The sequence below is a fragment of the Pelodiscus sinensis genome, chromosome 4, assembly GCF_052426305.1.
Source record: "Pelodiscus sinensis isolate ZL-2025 chromosome 4, ASM5242630v1, whole genome shotgun sequence".
Lineage (NCBI taxonomy): Eukaryota > Metazoa > Chordata > Testudines > Trionychidae > Pelodiscus > Pelodiscus sinensis.
Genome location: NC_143055.1, coordinates 7,785,341 through 7,809,599, shown reverse-complemented (window position 1 = coordinate 7,809,599; position 24,259 = coordinate 7,785,341). Strand labels below are relative to the sequence as shown.

Genomic DNA, 24,259 nt, shown 5'->3' with positions numbered 1-24,259 from the left:
TATGGTATAACTAGTTAAAGACTTCGTTTTTGCAAAAGTTCTTGTCAATAAATCAGTTTGCTAGAATATTTTCAGAAAGTGAAAACAAAAGGGATATGGCCAAATGAATTCATTTTAAAATTTGGTTGTTCACCTATTGAAACTTTCTGCACAATTCCCATACCGCCTGTGTAACTTGTGTATTGTTCAGTGCCCTGTCACTCCTATGGACGCTGAAAGAAAAAATTACAAAAATTTGTTTTACTTTCCACCTCTGCTGCTATTTGTACTTCACTGTCGTGGACAATTAAACTAATCCAGTCAATTTCACTTTTTGGTTCCTACGGACCAGCAAAGGGGTTAGCGTTTTCAGTAACACAAGGGGAATATTTAAACCAACACCCATATTTGTAGCATTGGGCTTTTTGTTTTATTTTACGTCTCATGAGAACACTTTATTCCCATTAGATACTACAAAACATTTTTATTTATTGAACCTAAATTTTTGTCATCTGTGAGGTTGCATTAGGGTACCTGAGAGCAGAATTTTTACCCTGTGAACCAGCTCTTCTGTTGCTGTAAATCACTCATCTGAAGAAAAGTCTCAGGGGCTTAGACATGTTAGTCTGTAACTTTAAAAATGAGTAATTCTATAGCACCTTAGAGACTGACTAAAAATATATCTTGTATCGTGAGCTTTCGTGGGCAGAACCAACTTCTTCAGATGAAATGATCTTGAAAGCTTGTCTGAAGAAGTGGTTTTGTCCACAAAAGCTGATGGTACAAGATATATTGTTGTTAGTCACTAAGGTGCCACAGGACTATTCATTGTTTTTTAAAGTTGCAGACTAACATGGCTGCCATTCTGATGCTCCATTGAAGTTAGTTACATTGATGTACACCTGCTGCAGATCAGGCCTCATTTTTATTCTGATTTTATTTTTCTTTGTGTCTAAATATTCTAGATGTGGTGCCTGAACCTGCATTATTTACTCATGCAGGAACTCCCATTGAACCGGATCTGATTTTTCTTATAGTGATGTGTACATTAAGTAACTTCATTGACTTCAGTGAATTTATGAAACTGTGAAACCTGACAGAGATTAATTGCAGGCTCATTGACTGACTTCATCAGGACTGGTTGCTGCAGGATCAGACCTGTTATGAATAAAGAATCTTTGGAATTAAATTGGCATTTTCCTTTAACTCTAATGAGCATTGTGAGGAAACCTGACGAGTTTATTAGGGAAGTGAAGACTTTGAGCAAATATAGTTTGTCTTCTTTTAAGTCAGGGAAAATGCCTACTGGGAGATATTTACATCTTTTTTCAGCTATCTAGTATCAGGGAAAGAGATATTGCTGGTATGCTTGTAAAGAGAGTTATGGCAATATCTTTAATAACACTTCTAAACTTACCGCTCTTAACAAATTGCTAGTGAGATGTCTCTTTTGCAAGCAAGATAAAAGAGCTTTCATTGAAAGTGAGTGAAAATGAATATGTTCTGTATTTTCCCATCTGTGATCATTAAACATTCAAGAGAAATATTAAGAGAATACAGTAAATGTTAAGAGAATAAATCACATGCTGGCTATATATTATTTAGGACTACTACATACAAAACAAATAACCCTTTCATTTTACTTACACACCCTTTGCATGTGTGTCTCTCTCTCTTTTTCCTATTTATATCTAGAGCAATGTCTTCATAAGTTATGTTCCTAGAAACCTGAAAGAATTTGGTTTCTCTGTTTTTCAGTCCTTAGATGGATTTTCAAGAGCTTCTGTGAGATTCATTACTGCAGAACATAGGGAGAGTTGAGCCTGATGAACTATGCCAGGGAATTAATGCTTCATTGTTCTTTGGTTTCTTTAAATTTGGCATTTTCAGAATGAAAATATGTATATTGTCCCAGACCTTGTTATAGCATTGTCACTGCATTGCACACAACACAGGCTTTCAGAACTTTCATCAGGACTAGACCCGGAACCTCCTCTTCCAAAAGCAGACGCCCCTGCTAGTTGAACTAGAGGAGTGTTTCTTAAATTTTTTACGACCGAGGAACACCAAACAATTTTTTTTTTTTTATTAGGAACACCAAGGATTTTTTTTGTTGAACAAAAAGAAAAAGGGCGGGGAGGAAGTAATTGAGGGGGAAAAAAGGCACCTGCCTCTTTAAAGGTGGCCATTTTGAACTCTGTTGTTCTCCGCGGCACACTGGTGTTCCCCGGAACACAGTTTAAGAAACACTGAGCTGGAGGAAAATCTCCTTTAGCTGAAAGTAGTATAGGGGCTATCATACAAAATTTAGCAGTTCTGATTTCATCCAGCAGAGGATGTGGAAGGGAGCTCACTGTGTCATTTTTATACAGGTCACCTAGATTGATAGGTCAGAAATAACCATTATATTATCTTACAGGTTGACCTCCTGTATAACCCCAAACAAGTAATTTCTTCGTGTGTCTCCCAAATTGAGCCCAGAAATTTGAGTTTGATTAAACCATATCTTGTGGAAAGACATTCAGTCTTCATTTAAAGACACCGCCCCATGAAGAAGCCTGTGCCCCTGGGTTTCCCCATCTGTAGACTGGAAATACTTTTCTATTGTATAAGGGTGTACTGAGGCTTAAAAAATGCAAGGAAAGTGCTTTGAGGTCTTGGGATGAAAAGCTTCACAAAATTCCAAAATATTATTTTTCATAGATATTGCTGAATTGTATTAAAAATCATTCTTAATAACCTAGCAACTTGCAGGAGGCCCGTTGTACTAAGCAACCTCCAAATTTATCCCTGTCCCCTGGGGCTGACAATCTAAAATGATGAGCAGCATGTAAACATTTGAAGAAATACAGAATAACCAGTGTTGCCAGGTGTCCGGTATTGACCCGGGCAGTCCAGTATTTTTGCATCCAGTCCAGTAAAAAAAATTCAGAAAATACCGGACACCTAAAATGTCTGGTATTTTCTGATTTCCTCCCCTCCCCCGCCCCCCTTTCCCTCAGCCAGGAGGCGAAAATCCCAGGTGCTTATCTTTTTCTGCAGGGGAGCTGTCTGGCCTGGAGCAGGGAGACAAGATGGCAGACAGCCGCTGGCAGCCTGTTAGGGCCAAAAAGCCTCAAAAGCATTTCTTAAAGAGGCCACACTTTGGGAGGAGGGGGGTGTTTGGTTTGTTTTTTGTTTTTGTTTTCGTTTTTGGTTTTTTTGCTAAACAACTCTCCGGGTCCTTTTTTTCCTCAACAACTTTGGTCTCCCCCCTTTTTTTTCCTCAATAGAATTTTTTCCCCAGGTTTTTTTTTTCCGGGGGGAAAGGTGAGGGTTTGGTATTTTTGGTTAAACCATCTGGCAACCCTAACAATAACAAATATAGAATCTTCTTGTATACGTTGATATTCTTTGATTGTTGTGAGTATGAACCTAAGCCCCTCAGCTGTCTGCTCCTCACCTCTAGTTTCTTGTCGGTATCTCAGCAGAGGTGAGCATTGAGAGCTATGGAAAAGAAGGAACTTGTCCCTATGGGTCAGTTCAGGGTGGATGTTATGTACATACAGAGAGACATGGAGAGCAGTGCTTCAACCATTAGCCACACACCTGTCTCACTGTCGATTCGCTGGTCCAGTAAAGACAGAGATTAGGTCTTAACCAAACTCCCAGATCCAAACGCTGTTGGGTATGGGGAAGTTCAGCTTCAGAACTAACTATGCGGCATACATCTACCGATATGTAAATCTTACTCTTCCGTGCAAGCACATGTGCTACAAGGTTTTGATAGAGCAGGAGAAAGGCAGATCACATCAGGAGAGCAGTCCAGGAAAGACCTAGGAACATCTGGCATGGGGTGAATGGAGAGATGAGGCTGGTTAACAGGTGGAGGGAGGTAGTTGGAAGGTCATGTGGCTTGTGGTTGGAAAGAGAGTAATGTGTATGATGACTTATGGTGGGGATGTGAGAACAGGGAAGGAGATAGTCCCCTTCTAGAAGGAGTCAGTGTATTACTCTTTAGAACAGTGGTCCCCAGACTGTTTTACTTTTCGGAGAGCCACTGTCAGAGGCCAGGGCTGAGAGCAGGGTGTGGGACGCAATGAAAAACAGGGCTGTGGTCAGGGCTTGAGCTGAAGCCAGGAGCGGAGCTGAGCTGAGAGCAGAGCAAGCTCCATGGGGGACTGGCCAGGGCCTCGTCATGTACCTCTAGCGCAGGGGCAGGCAAGATATGGCCCATGGGCCGGATGCGGCCCACCAAGCCTTTTAACCGGGCCCGCAGCCTGTCCCTCTGGTACCCTCAAGCACGGAGCAGTTCTACACCACTCTTAAGTGGCTGGCTCTTCACACTGCATAATGTGGTGAGGGAGCAGGGGAGGCTTTATGTGCACAATCTTTCAGCTCCCATTGGCCAGAAACCAGCCAAGCTGGGAGATTGTGCTGGGAAGGGGGGCAGCATGTGAAGCATCCCTGCTCCCCCTCAGCCCACAGTGCAGGGGAGCCACGTTGGGCAGCCAGCTGCTTTGAGTGGTCTGGGGCTGTTGGCAGGCAGGGGAGCCTGTCTGAGGGTCCTCCTGTGCTGCTGGCCAGGAGCCACCTAGGTAAGCTGGCCAGAGCCTGCACCTGGCACCCTACCCCCTCCCACATGCCAAATCCCTGTCCCAGGTCTCTACCCAAAGCCTCTGCACTCCTCTGCCTCAGGTCAGCACTCCCTCCCAGATCCTGCATTCCCTTCTACTGCCCTCCCCCAGGCCAGAATCCTCTCCTGCACCCATACCCCAATCCCCTTCCCTGGGTCACAACCCCTTCCTTCACTCAAACACCCTCTCTGACCCCGCACCTTCTCCTTCACCTCCCTCTCCTACCCCGAGTGCCCTTCTGCACCCAACCTATGTCCCACACCTCCTCCATAGAAGAGTGCAGTCCTTGACCACGTAAATTAATTGGAGTACCATGTAGTTCTAAAATTATTGCCCATTCTTGCTCTAGGGGGCATGCTCCACAGTTTGGGGACCCCTGCCTTAGACCTTAAGGATGCTACTTGGGAGTATAGAAGCCACGTACAGAGAATATTATACTGATTATTGTCCTCTGCACCAAGGTTTTCCACAGCTGGGCAGAGTGCTTATGTAGTTGGTCTGGTACAGATTTCCGTCTCTTCTGATTGGTGTGTCTGCTATAAAATGTCAGCAGAGAGTCCAGAAAACACTGAATGCAAACCTGCTTAGTAGTGCACACACCCAAATGAAGCTTTGCATCAAATTATGCCCTTGTTTAATAGGCTGCTAATAACTTTTCTTTGTTAGCGTTCTATATTTTTTTTATAGATTCACTCATGATCAGACTAGGAATGTGAAAGTGGAACCAGGTATGTGGTTTACCAATGAGCCTGGGCTCATTGGTTAACCTTCATGGTTACATGCAGGCCCTAGGTACATGTGGGGATATGATTTAAAAGCTGGCTCCTGGGGAGCTGCCTCTTCCCCCCCCCCACCTGCACTTGGGAGGAGGGAGCCAGAGCACGCAAGAACTAGCTTACACATTTACTTAAATGCATTTTAACATCCCTGGATCAGAGAGGGAATCCATATACGCTGAACACTAGATGCAGACTTTTTAGACGTGAAATAAGAGCATGATGACCTTAAAATCTCTTTCCTAGCACTATGGTTATTAATCAGTTATTTAATTAGCAATTAGTGAATTAAAACTAGTGAGCCAGATACAGCTGTGGAGATACTGTAATTCCTTAGAACCAGTGGACTTACCCCAGGAGTGAGTATGGCCTGCTCTTGCTAATGTAAACACTAGCTCCTCTTGTGCATTTGAAAGAACTATCAATATAAACCACCTCTAAAATTCCTTATTTGCAACACCTTGATTGGAAGAAGGATGAATTTCTGTTGAAGGCACTGGCCTGGAAAAATCTGGGTTCAATTCCTGACTCTGCCATAATGTCTCTGTGTGTGACCTTGGGCAAGTCACTTAATTTTTGAGTCTCACCACCTCATCTGTAAAATGGAGGTAATGATCTTTCCTTTCTCCTATCCTTTGTCTTGTCTGTTTAGACTGTATTCTCTTGGGGAGGAAACTATCTCTAACTAGTGCAGATGGGGATCTGCCACAATGATGCTCCAATATCACGTGACTCGTAATGCAAATAATAGCTAAATATGAAAGAAACTTGCAGATGTGAAATGCATTTTCCATAGTGGACTGTAAGCTTGCACCTGCAAAACATCATGAGTAAATCCTGCACGTCCCTTGGAAATTTGGGAATTGTGAGTCAGCTATTCCCAACTGGGTGGATTTAACTGTGGCCTTGGCCTTATGTTGGCCCTCTGCCTTGGGGAGAATTTCACTCAGCTATGTGCATGTTTACTGTAATTGTTGCAGTCCTTGTAATAATGTCGGTAAATGATGCACACTGATTTGTGTGTGTGTGTATGCATGCCTTCGTTTTGCATTTACGAGTCACAAGTGCTGACAGGAGTCCAGCAGCTCATGTGAACATAGAGACCATGTTAGAGTAAGGGAGGGATGGAGCCAATAAAAATGACGTAACAACACAGCCTCAATGATTCTTGCTTTTTTTTCCCCCCTTCCCTCTCCATGGGATTTCTTGACAGTGATGTGTTGCTGTTGACTTTGGCCTCTGTTGGCCTGTGCTGATTTCTAAAGTCAACATGGCCTTTTAAACTAAAATATCCAAACAGAACACACCTGGTTTATTTTCCCTATTCCCACACCCCACCCCACCACACTGTCTGTTGCTGGGTCAGGGTGTTGAAAAAGCAACAAGCACATAGCAGTGGGTGGAGTCTTTGAGCTCCTCACTTGGTGATTTACTTTTTCGCTGGGCTTGAAGAACAAACTCTTTTCAGTTTATATTGAGTTCTAGAGTTTTCTTTCCTCCAAATTTGGTTGTAAAGGAAATTGAAGGAACCAAATGAGAGTGGCAGCATGACCAGTTGACGACAGCATTTTAAGAAGTGTCATTAAGGCACAGTTTTGAAACTCAGGAGACTGGGTAGTCATTCTAGGGATGTCAACGAGTAGTTGACTAGACTATTAACTGATAAGCCTAGGCATTTCCCCCCTCCCTTGCTGCCTCTGATCCAGAGGCAGCAAGTGGGAAAAGCAGGAGCCGGTGCTGGGGGAAGCTGGCTTAAAAGCTGGTTCTCCCCTCGCACCAGCTCCAGGGTGCTACCTTCCCTTCCCTCCTGCATGCTGCAGTACTGAGAGGCAGAGAGGGCTGCAGAGAAAGCTACCATGAAGCAGCCTCTGTTTGCGGCAAGCTTGGGCCCACTGCAGACAGAGGCTGGTCCCCTTTTTAAACTGGCTCCCCATAACTGATAGAGGCAGCAGGATAAAGTGGCAGGGGGCTCCCCAGGAGTGGGACCAGAACACACTGGCTGCCAGCCCCGCCCTGGAAACTATTGAATAGTTGACTAACTTAAGAATTCATGAGGTTACACGACTATTCTGTTACCTGCTATTTAACATCCCTAGTCAGTTCATGGCTCTGCCACAGACTGTGTGTAAGACTTTTGACCAGTCATGAGGCCACCAGCGTGCTCATCTCCCTTGAAAACCTTCATCTCTGTAGGCTTCTCCTTCTGTAACAATCTTCAGTATTAGCCCCTTTTGTAAAATGGGAATAATAATCATTCCTTCCAGCTGTTGTCTGTCTTTTCTAATTACAACATGAATTTTTTGGGAGCAGGCACTGTTTCTTACTCTATGTACAGTTCCTAGCACTATCTAAGTTAAGTACATGACCCCATTTTCATCATAAATGAGGGCCTCGCTCTAAAGAGATTATATTGACTAACAACTCCCTCCGAATAGGCAAGTACTGCCCCCATTTTACAGATGGGGAACTGAGGTTCTAAGGAACTAAGTGATTTGCCCACAGACTCAACAGAAATCTGTGGCAGAGCAGAGAATTGACGTGTCTCCCTCCCCCCCCTCTCCAAGTCCCATGCTGTCCCTACTCAGTGTATCATCCTCATAATGGAGCCTATATCTCAGTTGTAACTTCTAGGTCCTGTCATAATGTAATACCTAATAATAGCACTGTATTTGGAGTGTTAACTGGATTCCACTGAAACCTACTTTCAGTTGTAGCTGAGTATTTTTTTTTTGGTTTAGTTTGGTTTTTTTGGATGCAGGAATTTCCTTGTGTATATTTAAATGAGTCCAGTCCCAAAGGGTTAAACTCCTGTGTGGGTTTAGAAGGCATGCAAGAGAGGAGCCCGGCTCTCACAAGAGCCTTTGAGACCCACCAGATCAGCAAGGCCATAGGAGGGGATGTGTGACCAAGGGATATGTGAGATGTGAACTATGAGAGGTAAAGGAAGGGGAAGTGGGAAGGCTTCTATCTGAATAGTAAACTTTAAGCACTTAGCCTTTTGCTGGACCCCTCTTGTCTGCCCCGATGCCCCATGGCTTGCACCCACCTTCTCCCCCCTGCACTATTCCTTGCTAACTCCCTTTCTCCTCCAGAGGTCCCCACGTTTTTTCAGTCACCTTTCAGTGTCTCATCAGTGCCCTTCCTCCTCCTGTCTTCATCTGAGTCTGTAGAGCGCCACTCCATGTGTGCACTCCCACCCCACTCTTCCAACTCCCTCCCCTGGTTCATGTCCCTCCTTCATTATTGCCAACCCGATGCGTTCAAAACCCATACGATTGGTTTAAATGGTGTGTGTGTGTGTATATATAATATAATATATATGGTTTGTTTTCTTTGCCTTTTGGTTTCTGAGTCACACATTCAAACTTTTCTCTGTAATCATGAGGGCTAGACTTTTAATTTAACTTTTAAATGAAAACCAATGCTCAGGTAATCACTTGAGTCCTGGAGTCAAGACTTTGAGGAAAAAATAACCAGCTATTGAGAGACTTGCGATAAAATTGCAAAAAATCGACCACACTGCCTTCTGTGCCATGCTCTTTCCCACATTCGTGCTTCTCCATGTTCCCTACTTTGAAGTCCAGGCCCTGGCCTGCTACCTGTCCCCTCCATCCCCACCCCATCTGGCTCCGTCTACCAGCTAAATGCAGTTTGTTCATAAACCTTTCTCTGCATGCACTTTAAAAGCCCCAACCCTCCCAAAACCACTAAATGGCTCTTTGCATCAGCGAGGCTAGTGAGTATTTGGCCTACCATTTTAGGGCTATGATATAATACCTCACTCTTGTATAGGGATTTACAAAGTATCATTCTCCCCATTTTACAAACTGGGACACGGGAGGGGAAGTGACTGGCCTAAGGTCATTCAGCCGGCCAGCGGGTGAGGTGGAAATAGAACCCAGGCCTCTTTAGTGCTCTGTCTGCTGGGCCACACTGTCAGAATAAACAACCTCTGCTTTTGCAAGCATAGACCAAAGGCTTTTTTCAGAATACTCTAAATGGAAAAGTCCTACTCTGATAAACTTCCCGTAGGTACTGCCCCATGATGGGAAGCAGTGTGCAGAATTTCAGTAGAGTCAGTTTCTTTAGAGTGTGTGTGAGAGCGTGAGTGTGTCCAGGAATGTGTTATCTGATGCAGCTACTGCTAATGTCTATGGAATGACTTCTCTTGAGTTTAGTACGAGCACGATCTGGCCCACAAATGCCAGCTAGCTTTAGTCTCAACTGTGGACCAGCTGGCAATTCCCTCCCAACACACCTAGCCAGTAAGCACTAAATACTCTGATACGTTCATTTCACTTGCATTCACTAGGAAGTGGGGCCCAAGTAAAGACACCAAGCTAACGATTCCCTGTAGCAGTAGTATTAAATCCCTGGGGGTCCACAGTCAGTGTCTAAGATGTACAAAAGGGTCAGTGTTTCCATTTGAAATTTTTCCTATGGATCTGCATATGAAAAAAAGATTGAAAACTGCTATTGGAGAGCAGTGGTTCACAACCTGGGGTCTGCGGCGGTCCTATAGGGAGTCCTCACGGAGCTTCTTGCAGCCAGCATGTCCTTCAGCCACTATTGCTTCCCACGGCTTGGGAAGCAGCGTAGGCTGCTGTATTGTTGGCGGTGGGGTGGGGTCTGTAAAATGTTAATAGATTGAAAAGGGGTCTGTATCCTCAAAAAGATTGGGAGCCGCTGCTCTAGAGCAAACCCTTCCAGCCATTGTTGGCAGGTGGTTGGTATGAGGCCTGATTAATAGGCAGTGGCTTTGAAAAGGAACCCATCTAGCAGCAAGAGGCAGGAAGTTTGGGTTTTTTTGCAGCTTTCCTTTAGACACTTCTGGCCTGATGAGTTAGAGCTTTTCTACTGTTTGGCCGTTAACGGTGGTCCCATTGCCTAGCCTTCCTAGAAAACCCCATGCAAGAAACCGAATGGAGAGCCACTCTAACTGTACCCTCCTACTGCCAGAGAGATATTTGAATGCTGTGTGATCCTGCTGCTGCACTCAGTGAAGTCAATGATAAAACTCCCACTGGCTTTCATTATAGGAGATCAGACCCTTTGAGCTAGTGTTTCATGATGAATTAACATTGGGAGAGCTTCTTCTGATCATGTCTTGCACAGGAGTTAGTGATTGCTAACTGCTTGCTGACAGAGGAGAAGGTGGCTCCATACACAAAGTCAAAGCTGACTGCAAATGCCCCTGAAAATGTCACCAGATGGTATTGTTGGCAACCCACTTGCTCCAGCTCATTACGTATGCTCCGTGTGTGCCGTTCAGGGCTGTCGCCTCATCTGCTCGACTTTGTGTGTCTCCCCATCTCTCTCCTATATATGTTTCTAGCACCAGCTGCCAGTTTGGCAGCTCCCAGTGGTCAGCAGCAAGCAGCTCATTTGTGAAACCTGTTGCATGTGTCGAAGAATGAGAGCATTTTGTATATGTTCATCTGCAGTGAATTTGCAAAGGAGTCACATAGTTCCTGCCTGAAAAGTATGTGAGAGAGAGCAGACCGTTAAACAGACTTACTAAAGTTTTGACTAATAACCCACTCGTGTGAAGTGCTACTGCATATACAGCGGCTTGCCTAGAATCACATTCTCAATGTATTCAATATCTGTAGAGAGAGAGAAGGAAAGATGTGAATCAAACCCCAACTCTGAGCTTGCCATTCATCCCACTCTGTGATGGGCCAAAATTGCTGCTAAATTTAATCACCTTGAACTCTGGGAAATTTTGGATTTGAATTTTAACCCTCCTAGTTCAGAAGTGTCCAGGTCATGAGCTTGTTTTGCTTGTGTTGCCCTCTTGGTACATAGAAGAGGCAGATGGGCCCTGAATCAAAACCATCATGCCACTAAAGTTTGGATGTGGATTTCAACAAGCTTGAAGCTCCAGTTTGCTGCGAATCACTGTTCTTGGTCAATGGGAGCTGCGGGAAGCAGCGTGGACTGGGACACTGCTTCCTGCAGCTCCCATGGCTCCAAGTAGTGATCTGCCATACTTGTGAGGGCACAGGTAAATGAAGCACCAGCAGCCTTCCAGGGGCTAACCCTGGTGAGCTGTGTCCAGCTTATTATCTACCACTGCTCAGATAGAAGGAAGGGGAGATATTCCACTGTGTGAAATATCCCTAAAATAGTTCCAGAGGGTCAGGTCCTGCAGTAAAGGACTTTTCAAGGAAGATGAGGGTACAGAGGATCATGCCTCTAGAACTGGGATAGGGAACTCTTTTTGGGTCCGGAGGGTGGGGGACAGGCTGACCCACAGAAAAATCAGTCAGGGGCTACACACAAGTGAGAAGCAAAAAAGAAGAAACAAACTCTCACTGACATGATCCCCAGCTGAGAAGGAGAAAGATGCTCCTCACATTCCCTTCACACGCCAGAGCCTGAGGGGGCCCAAGCTAGTAGATTTTGTGTGCTCCAACCTCATGGTGGGACGGTGGGAGAGCTGGAATGCCAGTGCAGGGTCCCCAGTGCAGGGGGGGGGCGGTCCTGAGCCTCGGGAGCCTGATCAAGGCAAGTCGGGGGCCTCCTCCAACCTCCAGGTCTTGGGTTCCCCACCCTGCTTTAGAATATAAAGTAGGATATCAGTTTGGGGCTCTCAGTAATGATCAGTAATGCTGAAGTATAAAATATGTGTTTCTATCGTGCACAACTTGACAATGTGGTTAAGAAATTTGATTGTCTTTAGACAGAAACCGTAGAGTGATCTGGCCTGTGTAATGATGTAAATGGATGTTTAAAGATAACGGCTGAATCTTTTTAACAGATTCTATCTTTTTGTTTCAGATGAGACTCCAATTATAGCTGTAATGATAGCCCTATCTTCCCTGCTAATCATCGTATTTATAATTATTGTGCTATATATGTTAAGGTAAGAAACACTTTTAACTTGTGACTTGTCTTATGGGACATTAGTGATCTGTTCTCAGTCTCCTTAAATTAATTAGAACACAGTATTAAGCAGATAGATTGCAGCTATGATAGCTTGAGCCTTGTGTTCTGTTTCCTAAGCTAAACAGGGTTGGTTTAGCCAGTATTTAGAAAGGGGTCCTCCAAGAACAATGCAGGCAGTTTGCTAGTAATTGGGTAGACGAGCCTTTTTGCTCTTAGTCAGAGGTTCTCAAACTTCATTGATCATGACCCCCACCTAACACCAAAAATTACTACATGACTCCAGAAGAAGGGACCAAAGCCAGATCCCCACTAACTGCAGTGGAGGGGGGACAAAGCTTAAGTCCCACTGCCCCAGGCAGGATGGGGGGTAGCCTATAATCTGAGTCTTGCTATCAAGGACTGAAGCCTTCAGGCTTTGACCCCGGACGGTGAGCCTCAGGCTTCAGCCCCGGGTCCCAGCAAGTCTAAGCCTGCCCTGATGACCCCATTAACCCCTACTTCCTGGTCCCGACCCACAGTGTGAGAACTGCTGCTCTAGATCAGTATAAAGGTAAGCGGTGCAGTGCTACTAAAGATGGACTCTTTGAGTTTATAGACCTTGATCTTTTGTGCCATTAAAAGTCCACAGACATTTTTTGCAAAGGTCAGGGTGCTAATGGTCAAATTCAGTTTTGGGTAACTATGCACACCAACTAAAATCCCTCTGCATTTAGAGCTGGAGATGGGTTCCCCGCTCCTTCTCCTCCTCTCCCCCCCCCCCCCCCCGCCCCCAGACACACATACTTCAACCTTGATTCAAAACCCATTGACGCTAGTAGGACTCTGTTGACTTCAATGAGTTTTGCATTAGGCTTTGAAATAGTGGCCCTATTGTGCATGAAAGTGGACGCATTTCATAGGTATGCAAAGTGGTATCTCTATTCTGGAAAAAGCTTTGGAATCCTTAAAACTGAAAGATGCTGTAGAGATGATATATTTTGATTTTTAGTAAAGCTTTTGACATGACACTTTCATACTCAAATTAGGGAACTGTCTAGGTGAAATTACTATAAAATGGATGTATACTTGGTTTAAAGACTATACTCAGAGTAATTATCAATGGTTTGCTGTCAGACAGGAAGAGCATATCTAGTGGGGTCCAGCAAGGCTCTGTTCTGGGTCCAGTACTATTTAACATTTTCATTAATGACTTGGATAGTGGAGTGAAGAGTGTGCTTATAAAAAATTGTAGATGACACCAAGCTCTGAGGGAATACAAATTCAAATTCAAAATGATAGTGACAGTTTGGAGGATTGGGAAGAAATCCGGTAAGGACAAATGCAAAATACAACACTTGCGATACAAAAATTAAATACACAACTACAAAATGGGGATTAGTTGGCTAAATGGTAGTACTGCTGAAGAGGTTTGGGGCTTACAGTGGATCACACATTGAATAAGAGTTCAAAATGTGATGTAATTGCAAAAAAGGCTGGGATCGTTCTGGGGTGTATTAACAGGAATATTGTGTATAGCACACAGGCAGTAAGTAACTGGCCCACTTGTTCAGCAGCCATGAGGCCTTAGCTGAAATACCGTGTCCAGTTCTGGGTGCCATGCTTCAAGAAAAATGCGAATAAATTGGAGAAAATTTAGAGGAGAGCAACACAAATAATAATGGATTTAGAAAACCTGGCCTATGAGGAAAGATTTAAAAAATGGAGACTGTTTAGATTTGAGCAGAATCTGAGAGGACCTGATCAGTCATCAGATGTGTTGAGGCCTGTTCTAAAGAAGATTGGTCAATTGTTGCTCTTGTCCACTGAAGGTAGGGCAAGAAGTAGTAGGGCTTCATCTACAGCAAGGGAGATGTAGGTTAGTTATTAAGAAAAACTAACTACGAGGATAGTTAAGCACTGGAACAGGCTTCCAGCAGAGGCCATAGAGTCCCAGTCTCTGGAGATTTTAAAGAACAAGTTGGACAAACCTCTGTCAGGGATGTAGGGTTTTGGGGGCATTTTTTGGTCCTGCCTAAGCACACAGGGCTGGGCTAGATGCCCCCTCAGGCTACGGCTACACTGCAGTGCTATTTCCGGATACAGGAGGTATCCCAAAATAGCTATTCCATGTCTTTTAAGCGCACCCATTATTTCAAAATACAAAGGGGCTCACTATTCTGATGTCCCTGTAAACTTCATTCTACGAGGAGTAAGGGACATTTCGAAACAGTGACTTATTTGCAGTAAGTGCTGTGTAGACAAATTTTGAAATAAGCTTTTTCAAAATAAGATGCACAGTTTTTGTAGCACAAATTGCATGTCTTATTTTGACCTCCAGTGCAGTGTAGACACACCCCCAAGGTCCCTTTCAGTCCCACATTTCGATTATATGTTCTGGGAATGTAGTTTGTTAGTGAGAGCAGATGAGTCACTGGTACTATACTTCCGTAAAACTTCCTAAGGTACATTTTTAAAGATGCAAATCATTAGATTGGACCTTTCTGAACTGTAGCCTCCTTAACTGCTCTCACTGCTGAATGCAAATGGTCAAATAGGAATGTTTGTTTATTCACCTCCAGTAAACATTTTATTTAATTGCCGGAATGTTTAGTCAATTTTTTAAAAAGCAATTTCCTTTCATGGTGGAAAAACTCCTTTCATTTCTTGGCAAGGGCCCAATGTGGCCTCACTGGAAATAAAAGAGAGTTTTGCCTTTGATATCAGAATAAGCATGATTTGGGCCCTGACCACCTGGAACTTGAGACAACTGTTAGCTCTTATAAAGCAATGTCAGTAGCGTGTCTCTGTCCATATCGCTTACAGGCCTCAATTCAGCAAAGTACATAATCCTATTACTTAACCAGTACTTAAGCCAATAGGCATGTATTTTAGTGCTTTGCAGAATTAAGCCATAAAACATATGCTTCTGGGTATGTCCCATTCTTAGTGCCTATCATTTTCCTTCTCACCTCTGCATTAGGCTTCTAGAATACCTTGATTCTCAGTAATAGAAATGTAGCCATGTTAGTCTGGTGTAGCTGAAGCAAAATGCAGGACTAACAAGATGGTTTATTAGATGATGAGCTTTCGTGGGCCAGACCCACTTCCTCAAATAGTGGAAGAAAATAGTCACAACCATATATACCAAAGGATACAATTAAAAAAAATGAACACATATGACAAGGACAAATCACATTTCAGGACAGAAGGGGGATGCGGGGGGGGGGGGGGGGGGGGGGAGGAAGGTAAGTGTCTGTAAGTTAATGATATTAGAGGTGGGGAAAGTTAGATGTCTGTGAGCTAATGGTATTAGAGGTGATAATTGGGGAAGCTATCTTGGTAATGGGTAAGATAGTTGGGGTCTTTGTTCAGTCCCCCCCGGAGAGTGTCGAATTTTAACATGAATGACAGTTCAGAGGATTCCCTTTCAAGTGCAGATGTAAAAGGTCTTTGTAGCTGAATGCAGGTGGTTAAGTCATTGAGACAGTGTCCTTTCTGGTTGAAATGGCAAGAAACTGTTTTTTCTTTGTGATCTTGTCTGATATCTGTTTTGTGGGCATTAATCCTTTGGCGAAGTGTCTGAGACGTTTGTCCAATGTACATAACAGACGGACACTTTCGGCACATGATAGCATAAATTATCTTTCTGGATGCGCAGGAATATGTGTTCTTGATCTTATAACTCACTTGGTTAGGTCCAATAATGGTAACAGCAGAATGAATATGTGGACAAAGCTGGCAACGGGGTTTGTTGCAAGGGAAGATACCAGGGTTGGTATTAGTGTGGTATGTCCTGTGGTTGTTGGTAAGAATCATCTTGAGGTTAGGTGGTTGTCTATTGGAGACTATGGGTCTGTCTCCCAGAGCTTCTTTGAGTATGGTATCCTGTTCCAGTATAGGCTGTAGTTTATTGATAATGTGTTGGACAGGTTTAAGTTGGGGGTTGTAGGTGATGACAAGTGGTGTTCTATTGTTGGTTTTCTTGGGTCTGTCTTGAAGTAGATGGTTTCTAGGAATTCGTCTGGCTCTTTCAATTTGCTTTTTTATTTCTCCGGGTGGGTAGTTGAGATTTATAAATGCTTCGTAGAGATCCTGAAGCTTCTGGTCTCTGTCAGTGGGATTAGAGCAGATGCGGTTGTATCGAAGGGCCTGGCTATAGACGATGGATTGTATGGTGTGTTCTGGATGGGAGCTGGAAGCATGTAGGTAACTGTATGAGTCAGTGGGTTTTCTGTAGAGAGTGGTGTTTAATTTTCCATTGTTGATTTGTACTGTGGTGTCCAGGAAGTGGATCTCTCGTGTAGAATGGTCCAGGCTGAGGTTGATGGTGGGGTGTAGGTTGTTGAAATCTCTGTGGAATATCTCCAGTGTTTCTTGGCCATGCGTCCAGATCATAAAGATGTCATCAATGTATCGTAAGTAGAGAAGGGGTGAAAGGTGATGGGAGTTGAGGAAACGTTGTTCTAGGTCAGCCATAAAGATGTTAGCATACTGTGGGGCCATGCGTGTACCCATGGCTGTGCGGCTGATCTGGAGGTATAAGTTGTTCTCAAACTGGAAATAATTGTGGGTGAGAACAAAGTTACATAGGTCTGCTATCAGGTTGGCAGTGGTGTCCTCTGGGATAGTGTTTCTAATAGCTTGTAATCCGTCTTCATGTGGGATGTTGGTATATAGAGCTTCTACATCCATGGTGGCAAGGATGGTGTTATTGGGGAGGTTATCGATGTTTTGTAGTTTCCTTAGGAAGTCAGTAGTGTCTCGGAGATAGCTGGGGGTGTTGGTTGCGAAGGGTTTGAGAAGAAAGTCTACATAGCTGGATAGACCAGTAGTGAGCGTGCCAATACCAGAGATGATGGGACGTCCGGGGTGCCCAGGTTTATGGATCTTGGGAAGCAGATAGAACAATCCTGGTCGGGGGTCAGAAGGTGTTTCTGTGTGGATTTGTTCCTGAGTAGCTGTGGGGAGGCTTTTAAGGAGACAGTGTAGTTTCTTTTGGTATTCCAAGGTGGGATCAGAGGGGAGAAATTTGTAAAATGTGGTGTTCGAGAGTTGTCTGGTTGCCTCCTGGTTATAGTCGGCCTTATTCATAATGACCACAGCACCCCCTTTGTCAGCTGGTTTGATTATAATGTCCAGGTTGTTTTTGAGACTCTGGATGGCATGGTGTTCAGCGCAGCTAAGATTGTGTGTCGCTTGTTGTCGTTTACGAATAATGTCAGTCTGTGCGTTGTTGCGGAAGCTTTGTATATAGAAATCCAGATTGTAATTCTGACCGTCACTGTCTCCTTAAAAGCCTCTCCACAGCTACTCGGGAACAAATCCACACAGAAACACCTTCTGACCCCCGACCAGGATTGCCGGCAAAAAGCACCAGTCTAGACGGGGATCCTTTGGAAAATAAAGCCTTTTCCGAAAGATCCCTTATTCCTCTTAAAATCAGGAATAAGGGATCTTTCAGAAAAGGCTTTATTTTCTGAAAGATCCCTGTCTAGACTGGCGCTTTTTTCCGGCTCGGGGCTTTGCCAGAAAAAAGCGGCAGCCATGTTTATGCAAATGAGCGGGGGGGTGTTAAATCCCCGCTTCATTTGCAATTGCGATGTGTCTAATTTACTGAAAAGGGATGCAGTCTAGACACAGCCATAGTGAAACATGGGTGTATTTTCTTACCCAAATCAGTCTTAGCTGACTACCCTGTAAGGGCAGCTGCTGATTTTCTGAACTCCTACATTAGGTTTAAGAAATACAAGCAAGCTGGGAGCCATTCCAACTCATTTCGCTTGTCCAATGGCCGAACAGATGACACAGGTGAGTGTTTGCTTTCTGATCCATGTTACTCCCTATGGAGCGAGTGTGGACATTGTCTTCCTCTAGTGCCTAATTCGTAGAACAGGTTAATGAGTTTGCTTCAGCTGCTAAATTGGGGGCATTTTCCTTCAGTTCAAGAAGTAGGGAATTCAGGCTGTTAAAACTGAAAATCTTGAGTTCAAATCTTGGGCTGGTTATTAAAAGACTTGAGGAGTTCACCTGTTACCTTAATATAGAGGAGGTTAAGAAATGATTTGATCATCTATAGGTATCTACATGGGAGGCAGAAATTTGGTAATAGAATGCTCTCCAATCCAGCAAACAAGGGTGTAACAAGAAACACTGGAAGTTGAAGCTAGACCCATTCAGACTAGAAATAGGTTGCAAATGTTTAAAACCACTGACCCAGGCTATCAAGAGTTGTGATGGATTCTCTGTAACTAGCAATTTTTAAATCAAGGTTGAATGTTTTTTATAAAAGCTCTTCTTCTAGTTTAAACAGGAATTAATGTAGGGAAGCTCTATGGCCAATGTTACACAGTAGGTCAGACTAGATGATCACTATGGTTTCTTCTGGGTTCATAATCTATGTATAATGGTACTAAGAGTAGCATCTCTTGTAGTTTTCATTCAAACGGTACAGCTCTCTCCCTGTTTTTAGAGTAAATTACATTGCCCTTTTTTCCAGTAGGATGAAAAAAGTGTTGATTTGAACATTTTTCAGAGATTAATGTGTTTATAAAAATATAGCTATACTTCCACTAATCATCACTGCAATAATTGATTGCAGCTAAACAGAGCTTAGCTGGGCTACCATGGGAATCCTCCAAGGAAAAGGGAAATGTTTCTTCTTTCTGAACCATCCCTGCACCAATGCTCCTGAAGGGCTGTTCAGCTCAAATATCACCTTGCATGCTAGAGCCTATGAATTAGTGGACTACACCTCCATATGATGAATTAATTGCAGCAGTCAGTTCATTTTATGCTAGTTAGGTGTAATTTTCAGGCTCCTGGGAAGTTGTCTCTGCAGCCCTCAGTTGGGCAAAAGTTTGGGCACCGATAAACATGAACACACAAATTTTCACAATTTTTGTTATGTCAGTCAGCTCTGAGATCATTTCGTTTGGCTTGTTTGCAAAATTGAAAATTTTTTCATTTTCCAAATTTTTGCAGGGAATCATTTCTCAGTTTTGGAATAAACTGAACATTTTCAAAAATAATTAAAAATCATAACTGTCTAAATCCACTAATCAAAATGAGCAGTAACTTTCCACAAAATGGAAACAAAACTCCAAAAAGATAAAATTCAATTAAGCACCAGAAAATGTCAAAAACATCAGATTGTCCAAATACTAATCTTTTTTTATTTGAAATTTCAAGCAACTCTACACACAGTTTTTGATCCTGCAAAGACTGATACCGATGCTTAACTTTACACACTATGGCTGTGTCTACACTGGCCTCCGTTCCGGAAAAGGGATGCTAATGTAGCACATCGCAATTGCAAATTCCGCGGGGGATTTAAATATCCCCCGCGGGATTTGCATTTACATGGCTGCCACTTTTTTCCGGCTTGGAGAAAAGCCGGAGAAAATCGACAGTCTAGACGTTATTCTCCAGAAAATAAAGCCTTTTCCAGAGAATAACGTCTAGACTGGCGCTTTTCTCCGGCTTTTCTCCAAGCCGGAAAAAAGCGGCAGCCATGTAAATGCAAATCCCACAGGGGATATTTAAATCCCCCATGGAATATACAATTGCGATGTGCTATATTAGCATCCCTTTTCCGGAAGGGAGGCCAATGTAGACACAGCCTATGAGTAGTGTTATAGATTTGAAGAGTACTATTCAATGCATAAAGTTAAGCTTGCAGACTCCTAGGTGCTACTGCAGTACTACTAATAATAATGAATAATGTGTATGCCTTTTCAGGATCAGGATAAAAGTGGTATCTGTTTTCATCTTGCATAGTAGCGAAGAGTGAGAACACATGCTATCCTGACTTAGAAAGGAAACACATTGTTCAAGCATCAGTTTGAGGGGTAATTTTGTGGTCAGCTGCAGTAGAAGGGGAACTGATCCTATCTCCTTTTTCACTTGTTTATGAGGAATGGAAGGCCTGAAAGAATAATGGTGTTAAAGTTGCAGTAAAGTCTGGAGGGCCCTAACCAAGATCTGGAACCCATTGGACTAGACATTGTATAAACCCAGGACTGTGGTGACTGGAAAAATAGTGAAATTATGGCAGCACAAATATCAATAGACAGAAAGCTGGGCATCTGAGAGAGCAAGGGATTTACAAACAGTAGAGAGAATTTGTTTCTCTGATGAAATATTTTGATAAAAAGCATTTTTTTAATTTTCAATCTAAAGTTTACTTTTAATTTAAAAAATGAGAAGTCCTATGGCATCTTAAAGACTAACAGATTTATTTGAGCATAAGCTTTCGTGGGCAAAGGCCCCCTTCATTGGATGCATTGCAGTGCAGCTGATGAAGTGGGTCTTTGCCCACAAAAGCTTAAGTCCAAATAAATCTGTTCATCTTTAAGGTGCCACAGGACTCCTTGTTGTTTTGCAGATACAGACGAATGAACACAGGTACCCCTCTGAAGCTTAATTTTTGTAGGCTTTCATTAAGCTGAAAAAAAATTGGATTTTTTTTTTTAACAAAATCAAAACTGTTTGAAAAAATGTCCATTTAGTTAAAAAGCTATTCCTGAAAGAAGCTATTCCGGAAAATATATGACCATCTACAATAATCAGATATTTGAAAATTCCTCTTCAGTTTTGGGAATACAGCCAGTCCCCAAGTTGCGAACGCTCGACTTATGACCGTTTGCAGTTATGGCCAAAGCTGTTGTAAATGACGGACCCTGAATTATGAACACGATCCGTGCTTACGAACAGCGCAGTCGCGTGTAACTCAATGGGATCTGACTTGTAAATGAACCGAGTTATGACCAATTGCTTGGTCTGTAACCGGTTCATAAGTCAGAGAGCGGCTGTACTTGTTTTAAGTCCTGTTTTGAACATTTTGGAGAAAAGACATCTTTGTTAAAGTTTCAGCTTTAACGGCTTTAGTTCAAGGCTAAGAGCTGGATAAACCTCTGTGGGCCTTCGTAGGAGGTCATCCAGCAAAACCAAGGGAGACCAGGTTTGACACTTCTGATATTTCTCTGAGCTTAAAAAAAATACAGGAAATACCCCTCCCCCCCCCCCCCCCCCCCCCCCCCCCCCCACACACACACACATACATATACTGTTCTATTTTTTAAACTCTTTGAGATTTCTTTTTTCCATCCTAAGGTAGCCAAAAAAGTGTACACTCCCCATTTTAAAAATTCATCGCGAGTTCCTTCTAAGGCCCATGACTATGAGTCATGGCACCAGGCTTCCCTTTCCTTCTCTGCGGTTGACTTGCTTGTGACTATGGGCCAAAACTTTCACAGTTGAGTGCCTGAAGTAGTCACCTAAATAAGAGCTGTAATGTGTGTTCTGCTCCTCTGAATTGTGTTTAGAGCCTTGAACTTGAGCCCATCTGCATGGTATCAGTAGCACGTTAAGCCTAAAAACCAGCCTGTTTATGTTGATGCTTAAGGCCTTGTCTGTATAAAAACCTTATACTGATGTAAACTAAATTGTGAATTTAAATTTCTGTATTTACATTGCTATAACCCCCATGTGGCCAGTCTCTCTCTTCTGAGAGAGGGTTTTTTTTTTGGCTTAACTAATGTTGCTTGGAAAACAGTTTCTACGTAACTAAAACAGGCTATTCTTCTACCAGAATTCATGTCTCCAGGAGGGAGAGTTATACAAAAAGAGTGTATAGTATGACTGGTAAACCTTTTCCCACATAATATGTATTTATTTAAGTAACTTAACTTTAGGTATCCAGGGTCAAAAATTTAGCCTTGATTGTACTCTGTTGTAGTTCTTTAAAATGGGGAACAATAATATGCAACTCACAGGGAAGTTGAAAGAGTTAATGTATTAACGTTTGCAAAGCATTCAGACATCCTTAGTGGCAGCTCCTGTGGATGCAAAATTGCACTGTAAATTTACCAAACATAATTCGGGCACCCCCTTGGCTTGGCTTTGCCAGGACGGTGTCACTGGAGAAATGAATCCAGTTGTAATAGTGTGGATATAATATTACAGAGCCTCAGAGCATGCCGCTGCTTGCCAGATCTCCCAGCACCAACAGGAAGTACCCGCCACTGCCTGTGGATAAATTGGAAGAAGAGATTAACCGGCGAATGGCAGACGATAATAAACTCTTCCGGGAAGAATTCAACGTGAGTTGATCCTATCATCTGAACCTGGTTCAGTCATGCCAAGGGATGGTGCTGGATAGAACAGTGAAAGGTCGAAGTACTCTCTTAACAGATCGAGCCAAACCAGGCCAGGCTACCAGTCACGTCTTGAGCTAATTGAGACGGTTTTTCTGTAGCTCTGCAAAGCAAACAGTGTTAGATGCAGTTACAATATTGTAACCACACTATCACCCACTAGGAACTTCATAGTTGTTGCTATGCTACATGCCATGCCCACCAAGAATTTCAGTTACAAAGATAGAATTCTCATTCGCCTGTCTCCTCATTACAGGCCCCAACTGCCTAGGTTTAAAGGATAGTTGTTGGAGGTATAGGATCTGTGGCCTACAATAAAGCAATCTGCTCTTATCCAGCAGGGAGCAGTGGTGCACAGACACACCGACCAGTTTTTTTCAGTACTGGTTACTGATTGCAAATGCACCTTTATATGTTCCATACCAATCAACAAGTGAATAGGTTGATACATTTCTGGCTGGGCAACATGGGTCAAAAACAGTGGAAAGGTGTCCCATTCTCTGTGTGTGAAAGCGTACCTGGTTTGTGTCTGTTGTCCACACACACAGCTGCTCTGGATTAGCAGGGCTGTCAGGTTTCCCCAGCTTGACCTGCTGCTTGGGCTCCTTCCAGATTCCTTTACTCCCTCTTCCCCTGCATCTTCCGGTTTCCTTGGTTAAAATAAGTCCTTGCATTATGTATTTAAACCTAGGGCGTGACAACAATTTTAGTTCCATTAGGAGCTCCTCCTCTGTAGCATTTCCAGCTATGTTCAGTGTTAGCCATGATGGGATGATGACAGGATTGAAGAGGTGTAATTGTGCTGATAAGATAATGAATAGGTCTCTGCTTCCAGTAACAGGTATTCAGCATGGGCAGCAGGTAACTGGGCAAGGGAAAACATTACCTTCCCAAAATTGCCTATGCTCCCCAGATGCATGTGAGGGCTGGAGCCATGGCCTGGCTGCACCTGGTCTTCAGCTACCTGGCACTCTGGCCACCTGGGAAGGGTAGAGCAATGCTACCCCTGGGATGGTGATACTAAGGGGTCTTGAGCTATTGAGGGCTGGGGTTGGGGCTCCATGGGGGGAGATTACTGAAGGGGCAGGACCTCAGGTAGAAGGGGTGGAGTTGGGACTTGCCTTCCCCAGCTGGGCCTTCACCTACTGCCCATGGTGTCCAGCGTCAGAAGATCTGACCTTGGAGCAGCACATGTGGGATTCCACATTCTCTGAGCCTGTAGAGAGCTAAAGGAGAGCGAGCCATGTCTAGTGATTAGACAGTGGGACTGGGAGTGAATCGATCTGAAAACGATTCCCAGCTCTGCCCCGAGTCACCTTGGACAAGTCACTGCTTCATTTGTTTGTGTTTCCGTGTATCCACCTGCAAAGCAGAGATAAGAACACCTACCTCACAGAAGTGTGGGAGGCTTAAATCTCTCTGTTTAGAAAATAGAGAGAGACTGACTGCCAGACACTGGGACTGGGGGGCGGGACAGATCACTCAATAATTATTCTGTTCTGCTCGTTCCCTCTGAAGCATCTGGCACTGGCCGCTGTTGGAAGATAAGATACTGGGCTAGATGGGCTATTGATGTGACCCGGTGTGGCCAGTCTTATGTTCTTAATCTCAATAGAGATGCTACAAACAAGACCCTGTGTATGCTGTGCTTCCATGGCTGTGGAACAGGGCTCTAAAAGGCAAGCTTCATTTTTCTAGTCTTTATGGCTGCAAAGAAAATCTTAAAGACAGGACATGAATGTTAAAACAATGCAGCACTGCCCTCTAGAGCCTCCAGACTGTCAAAAACAGGACCTGTAAGTGAAAGAGGAACTGTCCTAGTTATTTATTTCAATGTGGTATTAACTCAAACTCAGTGGTGACC

General features: G+C 43.5%; 1 protein-coding gene across 5 annotated transcripts in view; it reads left to right on the top strand.

Annotated features, from left to right (window-relative positions):
* The window catches only part of PTPRA (protein tyrosine phosphatase receptor type A), a 246,022-nt gene that overhangs the window by 189,941 nt on the left and 31,822 nt on the right, over positions 1-24,259 (top strand). For all 5 annotated transcript variants that reach the window (XM_075930988.2, XM_075930990.2, XM_075930991.2 and 2 more), the window contains 3 exons: positions 12,155-12,239; positions 17,976-18,049; positions 22,205-22,341. In XM_075930988.2, the coding sequence (XP_075787103.2) occupies positions 12,155-12,239; positions 17,976-18,049; positions 22,205-22,341 (296 nt within the window). The remainder of the gene's footprint in view (positions 1-12,154; positions 12,240-17,975; positions 18,050-22,204; positions 22,342-24,259) is intronic.